We start from the raw sequence: 14703 nt of genomic DNA, 5'->3' as shown, positions 1-14703 counted from the left end.
GCAGGAGAAAAGGTGAGAGGGAATAACAGAAAGCAGCCGGAGCTGCAGGGAGAGAGAGAAGGAGGAGCCTCTTATGTACCTCTCTAAACACCCCCAGGAGCCTGGACTGATTAACACTAGCTTCTCAGGGAGCTTCCTGTTTCCTCCGGCTTCCCTGAACCCACTTGAGAAGAACAGGCAGTCAACTGAAATAGTAGGAGCCAGTTAGGCCTTAAAATGCTGATATCTTCCCTCACTCAGGCCCTGCTACCAGCCTGCTTATTTGTCCCCTTCAAATGAGTGTTGAGAGCCACTACAGCTGGCACAGAACAGCAGTCATGAGTGAAAGAAGAAAACACCCCTCTGGGGCAGCATTCAGAAAAAGAAAGAAAGCAAAGGAAGCTTTTCTAGCTAAGCAGGAAGGCGCTCTCCTGAGATACACAGACACAAATGTTCACGGTGAGCCTTCCGTCCCCAGTGAGGGTGTGAGTGGTGAGGAGATGCCGGATCTTCCAGTAAGTCAGAGTGCAGGTGACATGACAGCTATTGCAGCATCCATATCTCCATCTCAAATGGATGTAACCATGCACATTCCTGAAGAAAAAAGTGTAGATCAGAGAAGAGTGTGGTGGAGGTACAAGAAACAGTTGCTGCTGAGTTTAGTTCCTTAAGTCTAGATGATCCAGGACTGTGGATCCACTTGAGCAGTAGCCTGGGGGACTTCCTTGTACTGCATGGGCCACAGCAAGTGAAAAATTTCATGTTCCTCAAAGACAATGAAAATAGAAGTTCCCATCCAACACATTACTGGCATGAAATCCCCAGTGATGACAAAGTGGAGAGGCCATGGTTTATGTCCTCAAAAATTCAGAATGCTGCACACTGGTTTTGTTGCAAACTCTTCCAGTCTAGTGTTCCAGCCACATTGGGTTCTACAGGAACAAAGGACTGGAAAAATCTGGCTAGAAATGTGGCATGCCATGAGAAGGCAGCAAATCACCAGAGAGCATTCCATAGGTGGAAAGAGCTTGAGATGAGATTAAGGTTAAAGGCCACCATAGATGATCAGCATCAAGAGAAGATTGCATCAGAGTCTCTTTACTGGCAAAATGTTCTGAAAGGCTCAGTGCCATTGTGAGAATGCTTGCTACCCAAAACCTAGCATTGTGTGGCACTTCAGATCAACTGTATGTGCCAAACAATGGAAACTTCCTTAAAATTGTGGAGCTGATGGCTGAGTTTGATGCAGTACTCCAAGAGCATCTAAGAAGAGTCACCACCCAAAAAATGTACACACACCACTACCTTGGAAAAACAATTCAAAATGAGATCATAGAATTACTGGCAACAGAAGTCAAACAGAAGATTATGGCAGATCTGAAGTCAGCAAGATATTACTCTGTTGTTCTGGACTGCACACCTGACATCAGCCATATGGAACAAATGACTTTAATAGTGTATTTTGTAACAACAGAACCTAGTGAAAATGTCCTGCAATGGTGACTGTCAGAACATTTTCTAAAATGTATTGACATTGATGATACTACAGGAGCTGGTATGACAAATGTGCTTCTTAAAAAGCTGGAAGATACAGGAATTGCGATAGCTGACATAAGAGGTCAGGGCTACGATAATGGTGCCAACTTGAGAGGAAAGAACAGAGGAGTGCAGACACGGATCCAAGAGTTAAACCCTCGAGCTTTTTTTGTCCCATGCAGTTCTCATTCATTGAACTTGGTGGTCAGTGATGCAGCATCAGCTTCTATTGAGACTGCTGAATTTTTTAATGTAACTCAAAGCATCTATGTATTTTTCTCTGCATCGACTCATCAATGGCAAATTTTGAAGCAACATCTGGGAACATCCTCTCTGACACTGAAACCACTGAGTGCCACATGATGGGGAAACTCGAGTGGAGGCGATAAAGCCTATCAAACACCAAATTGGGAAGTCAGATGATGCCATAGTTGCCATTATGGAGGATAATGCTATGACAGAAACTCTTCGTGAGAGAACAGTGGCAGAGGGAAATGGAATCATCAGAAACATACATAACTTCAAATTTCTGTGTGGCTTAGTGTTGTGGCATGACATACTGTTTGAAATAAATGTTCTAAGCAAGAGACTCCAAGGTGTTCACCTTGATATATCTGGAGCAATGGAACAACTGGACAAAGCAAAGTCATACCTACAGTCTTACCGGTCAGATGAGGGATTTCAAAACATTATGAAGAGTGCACAGAAGTTGGCAGAGGAACTTCACACTGAAGCTATTTTCCCACCCATTCAAGAAACAAGAGTCACCGAAGAAGACGACATTTTGATTATGAGGCTTGGGATAATCCCATGAAAGACCTCAAACAACAATTCAAAGTTGAATTCTTTAACCAGGTGCTAGATTGTGCAATACAGTCAGTTGAAGAACGTTTCATGCAGCTCAAGGAACACAGCAGCATATTTGGGATGTTGTATGATATTCCAAAACTCCTCACTATACCAGAAGAAGACCTACACCAGCAATGCAGGGCATTAGAGACAGTGTTGACACATGGTGATGTGCAATATTGAGGCGAGTAATTTAGGTGATGAACTGAAAGATACATTTCAGCAGGATCAACTCCAAAGGCTGTTCTGGAATATGTGTGCTCAAATAAGATGACCACTCTCTTTCCAAATGCTTTTGTTGCTCTGCGCATACTTCTAACACTTCCTGTAACAGTTGTCAGTGGAGAATGCAGCTTCTCCAAGCTGAAGTTAATAAAAACACATCTACGCTCCACAATGACACAGGAGAGGCTGGTTGGCCTTGCAACCATCTCAATAGACCATGAGCTGGCTCAGACTGTGGACCTTCAGCAGGAAGGAATTCAAATCTTTGCAACCAAGAAGGCAGGGAAAGCACCACTTGGATTATTCAAACAGATTAAAATGCCAGTGTTTACTATGCAGACAAGAAAAGTTACATTTGTTGTTCAGGTGTTTGGAAGTTAAGTGTTACTTAAAAATTAACAAGGCATTTTAAGTTGTTAGTTCTCCTTTATTGGGGTTGGTAACAGAGCAGTACCATGAGAGGAGTAGAACAGGAAGAAGGCAGAATTGACACCTTTCAAAGTTTTGGCCCAAGCGAGGAAGTATGGGGGCGTCATTTGAACTTCCCACCTCAAGTGCCAAAATGTTGTGGGCCAGCCCTGAGTAGTTCCCATGGAGCACCTCTGAAGTCACTGCAGTCTAGGATGAGGGTAAAGCAAAGACTCATTCCCATCCAACCCACTTGCAGAGATCAGGGCCAGCTCTAGGTTTTTTGCTGCCCCAAGCAAAAAAAAAAAAAAAACCCACAAAACAAAAAAAAACCCCGAAGCGCAAAAAAAAAAACCCTCCCAGAATGCCACCCCTGGAATTGCGCCACCCCGAGCACAGGCTGGTTTGCTGGTGCCGGTCCTGGCGGAGATACCCAGCACAGAGCTTGCTACCCTAGTTCCAAAATTCTCTGGGCTTGATACTTTCTGTCCAATCTTCCTAGTCCAATCTCAGTTGGGACTACAATAATACAAATAAGGATAATGTAAGACAGCTCAGGTAAATTTGAGTCTAAAAATGAGTCATATATCCCTCCAAATGAGAATACGTGCAAAGTTAGTTATGAAACCTAGATTCAATCGGAAGTGACTAAAACATACCCTAATAACGATTTTTTTTATTCCTGGTGACTACAATAGGATTTCCACATCAACAGGATATGGCCCATTATTTTGCAATAAATTAGCACTAATTGAAGCGTAAAATGTATCTATTGAACTAAATAACTTGGTCATATAAAATGTAATATCTACCACACTGTGATAAATTCTCAAAACTTATTTTAATAATTGATTAGTGTTTAACGTACCATAACTGTAATACCCAATCTAAATTAAATATGCATTTGGGAACCTTAAAAAGTGTTACCAGTATGTTCATAGATCCATGTCTTGTTTTGTTTTTAAACTATCCTATAATACCTTAAAGATGTGGAAACTGTATCCTTAATGCTTTATTCCCTTTGAAATAAACATGTCACAATGTTACCTTTTTTCTCTTACTCTATGAATTTTAAATATTTAGAATGGTATAAATAAGCTTTTTTTTAAAAGCAATATATCATTTGTGGAACTCACTGACTTATGATGGGATGGAGGTAAATAGCTTACCAAGTTTCCTTAAAAGAATTGATCTGAATGAGACGATCACCTGCGGTTACACTGACTGTGCCAGAGTTACAAAGGGACTTCGGCATTGCAAACCAGAGCATCACACCACCTACCTTTTAGATGCTTAGAAAATCACTGGGATTCACAGAGCCTGGAGTAGGCACTAGGCTCCCTGTACAATGAATGGGGAGAGAGAGGTGCCTAACAATGGGATTCACAAAAGCCAGCACAGTGAGTTAAGAGCTGCCTAAGCTAGCCAATGGGAGATGCTGTGGTGAGAGATATATCCTAAGCCCTGCTCCTCTTAGGGAGTTAGGTTTTGAACATGGTTCTCCCACATCCTAAGTGAATGTCCTAACCACTGGGCTAAAAGTCAGATGGTGGGCACCACCGCCACCTCCTCTTCCAAAGGGATTTTGAATGGCATGCAGTCTGGTAGGTAGCCCCTGACCATGCATGCAGAATCAAGCCCCACAGATGCCTTTCCTATCTTCCCCTGCTTTGTGAATCACTCCGGGGCTTAGACATCTTCATGGCTAGAGTGAGGCATCAGTGCAAATGCCCAGAGGCAGAAACATAGGCATCTAGGAAACTTTTAGCCTGAAAATTTATACTGGGTTAGGCGGCAGCTGAGCAGGGGTTTTACATGCCAGTGGCACCTAAATGTTGGACTTAGGAGTCTAAGTTCCTCTGTGACTTGTGTGACTTTAGCCCCCTGTATGTAAGTGATAAGATATCACAGTGCCCAGGCTTGAAGACAAAGCTGATCACCAGAGCAGATCAGAAAGTGGATTCCCACTTCTGATAAAATATAACAAAGAGAGGTGCCATTGGAGGGTCTGCTGCCTCCATAACCTGTGCTAGAAACAGGGTGTTAGTCTATGGATCATTGGTCTTTTCCAATATGGCAAATCTAAACTCTCAATGCTAAGTTTGACTGCTGCCTATTTCTGAGACTGCATCCATTTTGGGGGGGGGGAGGGCTAGCTCAGTGGTTTGAGCATTGGTCTGCTAAACCCAGGGTTGAGATTTAATCCTTGAGAGGGCCACTTAGGGATCTGGGTCAAAATCAGTACTTGGTCCTGCTAGTGAAGGCAGGGGGGTGGACTCAATGACCTTTCAGGGTCCCTTCTAGTTCTAGGAGATAGGTATATCTCCACATATAAAAAATGTTCTTTGCTTCATTTTGATTAAAGAGTTTAGCAAGGAGGCTTTAAAAAGCAACGAAGAGTACTGTGGCACTTATAGACTAACAGACATATTGGAGCATAAGCTTTTGTGGGTGAATATCCACTTCGTCGGATGCAACCGATACATCCGTTAGTGTATAAGGTGCCACAGGACTCTTCGTTGCTTTTTACAAATCCAGACTAACACAGCTACCCCTCTGAGGCTTTAAAAGTGGTTCCTGCCTTTTCCCAGAAACAAGCACAGTTGCATAGACAAGAGGAAAATCCAAAATCTGATTTCATTTATGCAGTGCAAGTCCAGAATAAACTCCACTGAGATCAGAACATCAAATCAGGATCTGGCTCCTAACCAGAACCATGGTACAGGAATTTATTTCTGAAACTTGTTTATGAGTAGCAGTCAGGCAGTGAGAGAGTTAACAGGGCTGGACACGTAAGTTGATCTGTCAGTGAGTAACGTACATAGTTATGTTAAAGTTTTCAACAGGGTTGCAATTTGCGGGGAGAGAGAACGCGCTTATCTCTTGAGCTGTGCAGAGCTGATTTTGCCTTAGAAGGGGGACAAAACACAAGGTTAGTGGTACTTCAAGAATTAGCAACCTGCTCTAGTTTCCTTTTGGGGAAGACATCTTCAAACACAAGCTTAACAAATGAAGTTATGCTGTTTATAATGTTCCTTATCCATGGGGAAATATTCCAGTATAGATTGATCAGGATTACTAGGAAAAGTATCCTACAAAATCTTTGTATTTAACGTGGCACGGGTACCACACTGGATTTTCAGAGAGGAGGTTTCAGGGTTAGCAATATTTGTTTCAGCATCGGAGGGGAAATGATTCCTGGTAAATGGGATCTTGTTAGGTTTTTTTTTTTTTTTTTTTTTAACACACACACACACACACACACACACACACACACACACACACACACACACACCTACCTACTGTGTGTTACAGAACTGTACTTGTTTTCACAAGCCATAAACTTGAATCCAAAATGTATCCATATCTCAGTGTAAACCAACATACAATTGTAAAAGGAGCTAAACCGGTTCAGTGACTTTACATTGTGGGAGGGAATGACGACTTCTCAGGCTGTTTTGGATAACCGAAGCAACCAGTCTAGGTGAGGATGAAATTGCAGAGCTCCTTAACTAAAGTAATACTAAACTCCTTAACTAAAGTCTCTCCTCAAGGTACAAGAATTATGTTTGTATTTGGGTGACTTTTTTTTATATAGAATTGCTGCCAAAACTAGTAGAAAGAAAGCTAATTAGGAAAGATGTTAAAAATGAAACAGCGTGGGGGGGTGTGGGATTGTGTGTAACTAAACTGCTGTGTTAAGATTGAACATATTTACTCTCGACTCTATGGGATATTTACGAGAGGATCTCCGCTCCTGATCTGGTTGAAGTATTGTTATATTATTCATAATTAACATTAGAATAGGCTGCAAAGCATTACAGCAAAGTTTTCCTACAGTACCTGTGAGAAGGAATGTTCCTGTCTTGATTGAGTTGCCCTGCTTTGGGTCACAGGCATGAATTTAGTATGGTTGCCTCAATCTGAGCTACAGTTATTTATCTACCCTGATGAACAGAAGCTTGGTCTCTCCTGCAGCAATCTTGAGCTTGAATACAATTCTTCTCACTAGTACTGAATCACAAATGACTCACTTCAAACTTGGATGTGAGAGCAAAGTATACATTTGCAAATTGGCTCGTGAGGCATTGCTTTGCAATGTAGGTGGGATAGGTTTCATACTGTAGCAGTCAAGTTCAGTTCTTTTTTTTCCCCCTCCTCCTCTTTTTTCCTTCATGCAGGATGGTTTTCTGACTTCAGGATTTCAGTGTCGTTTTTGAAGGTACTGAAGCATCTGCTACCCAATGTTCTGGTGAATGTATCATGTGGACTTTCCTGGCCTCACATGAGACTGGAGTTCTTCTCTAAAGATGGACGATTTCGCTTTACTTGACCTGTTGGAATGTCCTGTGTGCTTTGAAAAGCTAGATGTCACGGCCAAGGTGCTACCATGCCAGCATACCTTCTGCAAGCCTTGTCTACAGGGGATACTGAAATCCCAAAATGAGCTGAGGTGCCCGGAGTGCAGAACTCTAGTCTTCTGCAGTATTGAAGAGTTACCATCCAACTTGCTTCTAATTCGCTTACTGGACGGTGTCAGATATGGACAAAATGTTATGAGGTTTGGCTCAGTCCAAAGATCTCGGGTCCTGACCTCTCCTGCCTCAATCAGGAGAGACAGGGGAGATCCAAGAGGTTTACAACTTAATCAGTACAGGCTGGCACCAAATCCCAGGATCCAGATGGAAGGGGTAAGGAGAGTCCATGTTTCTTAATATCTTCATAGGCAGAAAAAGTTGCATCATTATGTGTCAAGAACTATGAAAACCTTCATGTTAGTAACACTGCAGAAATACTTAAAAATAGGAGAGATTAAGTCACTTGATTACAAATCTGCCTGCTGTCTCCCTGTGATATTTGGCTATTTTGAGTTGAACTCTGCAGTAACAACATCAAATCTCAAGCTTATCAAAAAATAACTTGTCTTTCTGAAAATCAGGTTGCAAAATTTTCAAGAAAAAAATTATCAGTTTTCTGGTGCTTGCTAGTTTCAGTTGGGCCAGAAATAGTGTGTGCTCTGACTTGCAGGCGATATTTTGGTACATATATCTCCCGTCCGAGATTAACTCGGGAAATGCAGAATCATGGAAGTTAGAGATTGAAGTCTCTTCATTTTATCCATTGACTGAGGCTGGTCTTTTTTTTTCCCCCCTTCAGTGATTTTACCAGTCTAATTTTAGAAGTCCCAAGTGGCTTTTGCCACATCCCATAAGAGCAGTTTTTTCTTATATATTCAACTCATGTTATTTGACCCTTTGAATAGGTTTGTTTCTGTCTGAATTTGGTGTACAGGTTGACATTAGATTTTATTTTACCTGCACTGGATTCCTGTCCCTAATTTGTCATCGCTTGGATTCTTAAGCACTCTTCATATAATGCTAATCTAAATCCTTTTCATAATACTCAAGAACAAAGGGTTGTAAAGGCACAGGGTAGAATGATTGTCAGACATGAATTTACAAATGTATATACAGTGAAGAAACACACAGTTGCATGTGCATAGTGTTTATGTAATATTTATGTTCAAGCATATTTCTGTATACATTTAGAACCGGGTACAGTTTGTTATACTGTACCCTATATAAGTACAATTTGGTAGATGAATCTCAACTTCTGTTGAGTTAGAAACTCATCTTGCATGTGTGGCACTTTAAAAAATGATCTTTAGAGAATGAATCTCAGATTTTTCCCTGAGTGTGAGAAAATGTGACATTGTCCGAGAAGTTTATGCACTAGACCTCCTTCTGATGTGGCCACCAAAGACCTGTGCTGCTCAGGGGAATGGATGGCTGTTGTTATCAGTCAATGGTTCAAATCCAGCACAGTTTGGTAGTAGTGATCCAGAATTCCTACTCCCTTGCAGCTGTTGGGTGTGTGTGAGCTGTTGGGTGTATCTTCATTCCAATTTCCAATGGACTAATGTGGCACAGTGACATTAGTGGCATCCCGTTGCAGCCTTAACCAAGAGTCTGAATTTCCCTCAGTTATAGCAGTCTGTTTCTTTAAGGTCAGGGTTGACATACATCACAGGGACAGTATTTATTTATTTATTAGTATGGGTAAGTGTGCATTACTGCTGTGTGTTCTTGACCTGTTCTGTAGTAAATGAAGGGCTAGTGGTTCCAAGGCTGTCAATCCACAACCTTTCATCAGCCCTAAATTCATATGATAAATACGTAAATAAATAAATACATACACACATACAGAGGAGGGAAATTAGAAGACCGGCCTCCATTATTATATTGTTACATTCATCATGCATGCTGCAGCAAATGAAATTTTACAATTGTTTGGTCACTTGCAATCTCCTTGTGACAGTAAAAAGTGAAAGGTGAGGGCTGCTCAAGCACCAGATTCTTTGCAAAAAAAAAAAAAAAGACATTTTATAAGATGCAAATCCCACTGGAGAGCATTAGCAGACTTGGTAGCCTATCTGTGGCTATTATTGTAATCCCAATGGGGTTATTAAGCGAGCACACTGGCCTTATCGCTGCCAGTAGTCGTCTTTCATTTTCATTCCGTTAGGTAGCTGGCCAGATAAGAAACCAGTGCCAGTCAGCATGGAGGAAATCAATCACCTAGTTCTCTTGCACACATACCAGTTTTGCCACAAAATATATTTAACCCAGATCAGGCAAATTCTGGCTGCAACTCAAACCCAGTCCCAACCATCGTAGACTAATCACAGCCCAAATGGCCTAAACTGCAATATTCATAGTGTGATTTGTTGAGTGGAAGGCACAATACCATAAGACATCAATCTCCTGCTGTTTACTTTATCATTTCATTCTTTACATTATTGTATGAGTGAACGTAGGGCAAGTGAAGAGTTAGTTAGTCCTAGGGACTGAAGTTCTCTAGCCATGGAACAAATACATTAGATAATGTACGTGCAAACTTCCTTTGACAATACCCAAATCTGTGTTCCTCACCCCAGAGAACACCGCCTGGGCATTCAGCCTCCATCACCATGTAACCCTTGGCTGCTGTATAAAAGCTGCCAATGAGAATGACAATCAGTGGCATGGCCAATGATGGGTTTTCAAATTTATTTCAGAGAGGCTACTAGTCACTTATCAAATAGCAGTCGTTTTCAGCCACTATCACTATGGGCTGAATTTGCACCTTGCGGTGAAAAGTTTCATAATTTATCCTGTTCAGAACCCTTGTGTAATCCAGCCTCCATTCAAAAGCTTAATTCCTTTTTATGATCATCTTACTCTTTTTTTTTCTCTGTATGCTTTAGATTTTACTTAGCTCTCAGGACAAGTAAAAACTTGTTACTGATATTGTGCAGTGGTGTCATTCAGCTATTTGCTGCTGCCAAAACAGTTAAAATGAAATTATCCTTGGGAATCAGAATAGCTGGTTAGACTATTTTCCTGCTGGCTAGGGAAGAGTCCTAGACAACAGGATTGTGATGTTCTGTACGTTGCTCTGGCACTGCCTCACTGAGTAAGACTGAGGAAGTCACTTAACTTCTCCATGCCTTAGTCTACCCATCTGGGAAAAGGGTAGAACAACATATTATACAAGAGAGCTGTAAAGCTTAATTTATTCATATTATAAAGCACTTTGAGATCCTCAGCAGTAACGTGCTGCAGAATGCAACATGTTTTGGTAGCTCAGTATATATACAGCACTGACATATTTCCTTAGCTGCTGTACCGGGTCATTCACACACACTCTCTCTCACTCACTCACACACACATACCCCTAATTGAACCAGCCCTTAGTGACAAGAAGCTGTTAACTCTAAAACAGTAACAATAAACCTCAGGTGTGCTTATAGTATAAAAATTCAAGACTAAGAAATGATGGCTGATCTTCTGTCTCCATCATGGGAGTGTTTGATTTTATGTCCTCTAAACACCAAGATAAATCACAGTAATCTGAGGCCTCCATAAAAATGTATGTGGATCTTGCCCATGTTGTGAACATAGCTATATAGAGGGAAATGGTTTTCTGGTTAAGCAGATTAGGAGGAAGGCTAGTCTTCTGGTCACAGTACAGGAGTAGCAATCGGGAGGTCATTTCTGTTCTCCCATCTGTCGAATGGTGATCCTTACCTAGCTCAGAGGTCCTGTACATTGTGAAGCTAAAATTATTTGATGTTTGTAAAGCACTTTTAGACCTTGGGCTAGAAGGTGCTGAAGGAGCCTTTTCCAATGCCCACTGAAGTCACGGGGAGTCATTCCATGGGCTTTGGATCAAGCCTTAGATGTGACTAGCATGATTATTATATAGCTAGGATGAAGGAATTTTGAAAGACAGCTGCCTGGTCTCTTGGGTATTTTTAGATCTCATAGCTGTAGAAGAACAAGTTTGAACTTCTGAGATGATTTACCTCTCTCCTGACCCTCTCCAGTGGCTTTCATAATGTTCTTGAAATGACTTGATTACAAAAAAAAAAAAAAAAGTTTAACAATGAGTAGTGAAAACCTCTGGGAAGATGCGGAGAAATCTCTTGAAGCCTATTGATTTCTAGCTCACTGTTTGCATTCAGATGAACTGTAACAATGATTCAAATTGGTGACTCTTCTCAGGTTAAGATTTCTGAAAAACAAGCCATTAGAGCCGGTGATAAAGAGTAATTCCTAGGAGAAAACTCACCAAATACCTTCTCACCACTGAAATTTCCCATTTGATGCAGAGTAACACGTGAGGCTGCCCTGGCCGTTCTCCAAGATATTTTTTTTTAAGAACTCCTAAAGAATCTTTATTATCACTTTAACCTTCCCCGCCCCTCCTCTCTCCTGCCCCTGCCACACATACACAAGGAGAGAAACCACCTGCCTATATACCTCTTCTGTCATTCCATATCCTTCCCAACACCTCCCCAATCATATTTAATCCTTTCCTTCATCAGCACCAGGCAGACTCGACACATTCCTGCAGTATAATAAACAACTGTCTTCCAGATCTCAGCAAGCAACCCACTTATGGACTGGGTCTGTGAGAACAGTTTTGCACACGGTGAAATTAGAGGAATTCACCTCAGCGTTGTTTTTACAGTGGAGGTCGAGGGTAAGCCAGACATCTTTGGGGCACATTCAGTAGGTACCGTTAGAATTCCTGAGAAGGTAGCTCTTGAGGGAGAGTGGAGAACATTATTTTAAAATGTTGCTCATTTGGGGCATGATCCAGAGCCCACTGAAGTCAATGGAAAGTCTCCCATCGGAATGAATGAGCTTTGGATCAGGCCCTGAGATAGCTCAGTGAGATTAGCATCTCATTTTTGTGAGGATTTTAGTGGGGACAGCTACAATAGTTCATTACAAGGCTAACATCAGTCACTTGCTTGTGTGTGCATGGATGCAGTGTCCATGTATGACTGTAGTAGTGAAGGTCAGTGATGCTCAATGGAAGTCATCTCCCTCCCCAGCCATGGGAAGCTGTGCATCAGCCTCAAGCTACTTCCTCTTATAAGGCTAATAAAATAATCTACTCTGTTCCATGCCTCACTGCATCTGAGATGTGTCATGAAAGGCAGAATATGGAACACATTTTTCTTCCACTTAGGAAGCCATCCTACAAACACACCCCCTTTAACACTATGGCGCTGAGACAGATGGAAAGAGCTTAGAGCTGGGCACAACATGACCAGTTGCCTGGATTCTCAATTCCTGGCAAAGAAGCCTCTTGTTGCCACTCATACTCAGCAAGCTGTTGCTCTTCTGCCTCTTGAGCTCAGGAGGAGCATCCATGGAGCCAAAAAACTAAAACAAATCCCATCACCACAGAGCAAGCAAAGAATTCAAACCATTCCAAGCGCAAAGCGCATACGAGCCTCAGCAGAGCTCCTGAAATATTGTTATCTAGAGACAGACCGTAGCCAAGAATTTTACAGCCAGAGCCAAACTCCTACAAAGGGAAATGGTATTTTATTGTTCCAGCGCATCTCTACATATTTTTTACCTGGTGGTACCTAAATCATTTTTATCCATGCTCTGCACCTGTGAATACAATGTAGTATGTTGTGTGTATTTATTTATATATATATATATATAATACATATGTGAATCATTATACAAACACCACGGAAATGGAGCCACTTCTGAAGTGGAGGATACAGGCAATTTAATAGTGCAGAGCCTACTGCTCAAGAGCCAGGAGTAGGAGGAATTTTTGCAACGGAAACCAGGGCAAACCTCAACTGTTACAAAGAGTGCCATGAGATCTTTAATGCCTATGCAGAAGGCATAAGACTTTTGCTTTTAAAAGTGTTATCTGAAAGATCCCCACACAATAAACTGCATGGAACTCACTCTAACAGAGGACTAAAGGATTTGCTGGGAACTGAATGCAAGGGAGTGTAAATAATTTAACCTGGATACTTTAGACTGTTAAAAGCCATCCTCTCCATGTGCAATATATGGTTACTTTCTAGGTGAGGGCATACTTTACAGCTCAAGGGAAAAGCTACAGCGTGGATACACACTAAATAAAATACATTTTTGACAGCCGTGAGAAGCGTGAAAAGTTTCTGCGTGGAGCACTATGCATGAAGCTTCCGTAGTCCTCCAAAGTGTAGCAGGGCCAAACTATACCCCAGACACAGATATCCTGTTCATGAATCATGCCACTAAACTGCTATTTGGGTGATGAACATTATAGTGCAAGGAAAATACAAGGAAAAAAAAGCCAGAGCCAGGCAAAAATATCCAGAGAATATGAAAGTCTGCCCTTAGAAACACAGAAAATACTAGGTTTCAGAATAGCAGCCATGTTAGTCTGTATCCGCAAAAAGAACAGGAGTACTTGTGGCACCTTAGAGGCTAACAAATTTATTTTAGAATAAGCTTTCGTGAGCTATAGCTCACTTCATCGGCTACATAGACTGGAACATACAGCAAGAACATGAAAAGGTGGAAGTAGCCATACCAACCGTAAGAAACCAATCAATTGAGATGAGCTATCATCAGCAGGAGAAGAAAAAAAAAATTTTGAAGTGATAACCGAGATGACCCACAGAAGGTGTGAGGATACTTAACATGGGGAAATAGATTCAATTAGTGTAATGGCCCAACCATTGCCAGTCTCTGTTCAAGCCTAAGTTAATTGTATCTAATTTGCATATTAATTCAAGTTCAACAGTCTCTCTTTGGAGTCTGTTTTTGAGGTTTTTTTGTTGTAAAATTGCCACCTTCAAGTCTGTCACTGAGTGGTTAGAGAAATTGAAGTGTTCTCCCACTGGTTTTTTAATATTATGATTCCTGATGTCAGATTTGTGTCCATTTATTCTTTTGTGTAGAGTCTGTCCGGTTTGGCCAAGGTACATGGCAGAGGGGCACTGCTGGCACACGCTGGCATATATCACGTTGGTAGATGTGCAGGTGAACGAGCCCCTGATGGCGTGGCTGATGTGATTAGGTCCTATGATGGTGTCACTTGAATAGATACTAGTCCGCCTAAAGCCTATGTTCTTGTCTCAGTGCATGAACAGGAGCACACACACACACACACAGCATTTTATGGGAGACAGACAGATACCTCCTCTATTGAGATAAAAATACAATATACTCCAACGTCGCCACCTTCACACTGAGTCCTATATATAGTGACTATGCCTTGCTATTCTCTTCTCTTCTGAAATCATCTCCAACTCCTCTTTGAATTGACAGACAGGGTTTACTTTGCCAGCTCTTTTAAAACTATATGTCCAACATTCTTTGCATTGGCACCCAGGATTCCAGAGAGAGGAGA

The 14703-nt window shown here is 41.5% G+C and overlaps 2 protein-coding genes across 2 annotated transcripts in view; one reads left to right on the top strand and one right to left on the bottom strand.

Annotated features, from left to right (window-relative positions):
- Positions 1 to 14703, top strand: part of SH3RF2 (SH3 domain containing ring finger 2) — an 80827-nt gene that overhangs the window by 1490 nt on the left and 64634 nt on the right. The window contains exon 3 of the mRNA XM_045026403.1: positions 7179 to 7688. Within this exon, the coding sequence (XP_044882338.1) occupies positions 7308 to 7688 (381 nt within the window). The 5' untranslated portion in view covers positions 7179 to 7307. The remainder of the gene's footprint in view (positions 1 to 7178; positions 7689 to 14703) is intronic.
- GRXCR2 (glutaredoxin and cysteine rich domain containing 2) overlaps positions 1 to 14703 on the bottom strand; it is a 63866-nt gene that overhangs the window by 29571 nt on the left and 19592 nt on the right. The gene's annotated exons all lie outside the window — the stretch shown is intronic.

This window comes from Mauremys mutica, chromosome 8 (assembly GCF_020497125.1).
Source record: "Mauremys mutica isolate MM-2020 ecotype Southern chromosome 8, ASM2049712v1, whole genome shotgun sequence".
Classification (NCBI taxonomy): Eukaryota; Metazoa; Chordata; order Testudines; family Geoemydidae; genus Mauremys; species Mauremys mutica.
Note: the sequence above shows the minus strand (reverse complement) of the source record. Positions and strands in the feature narration are given on the sequence as shown.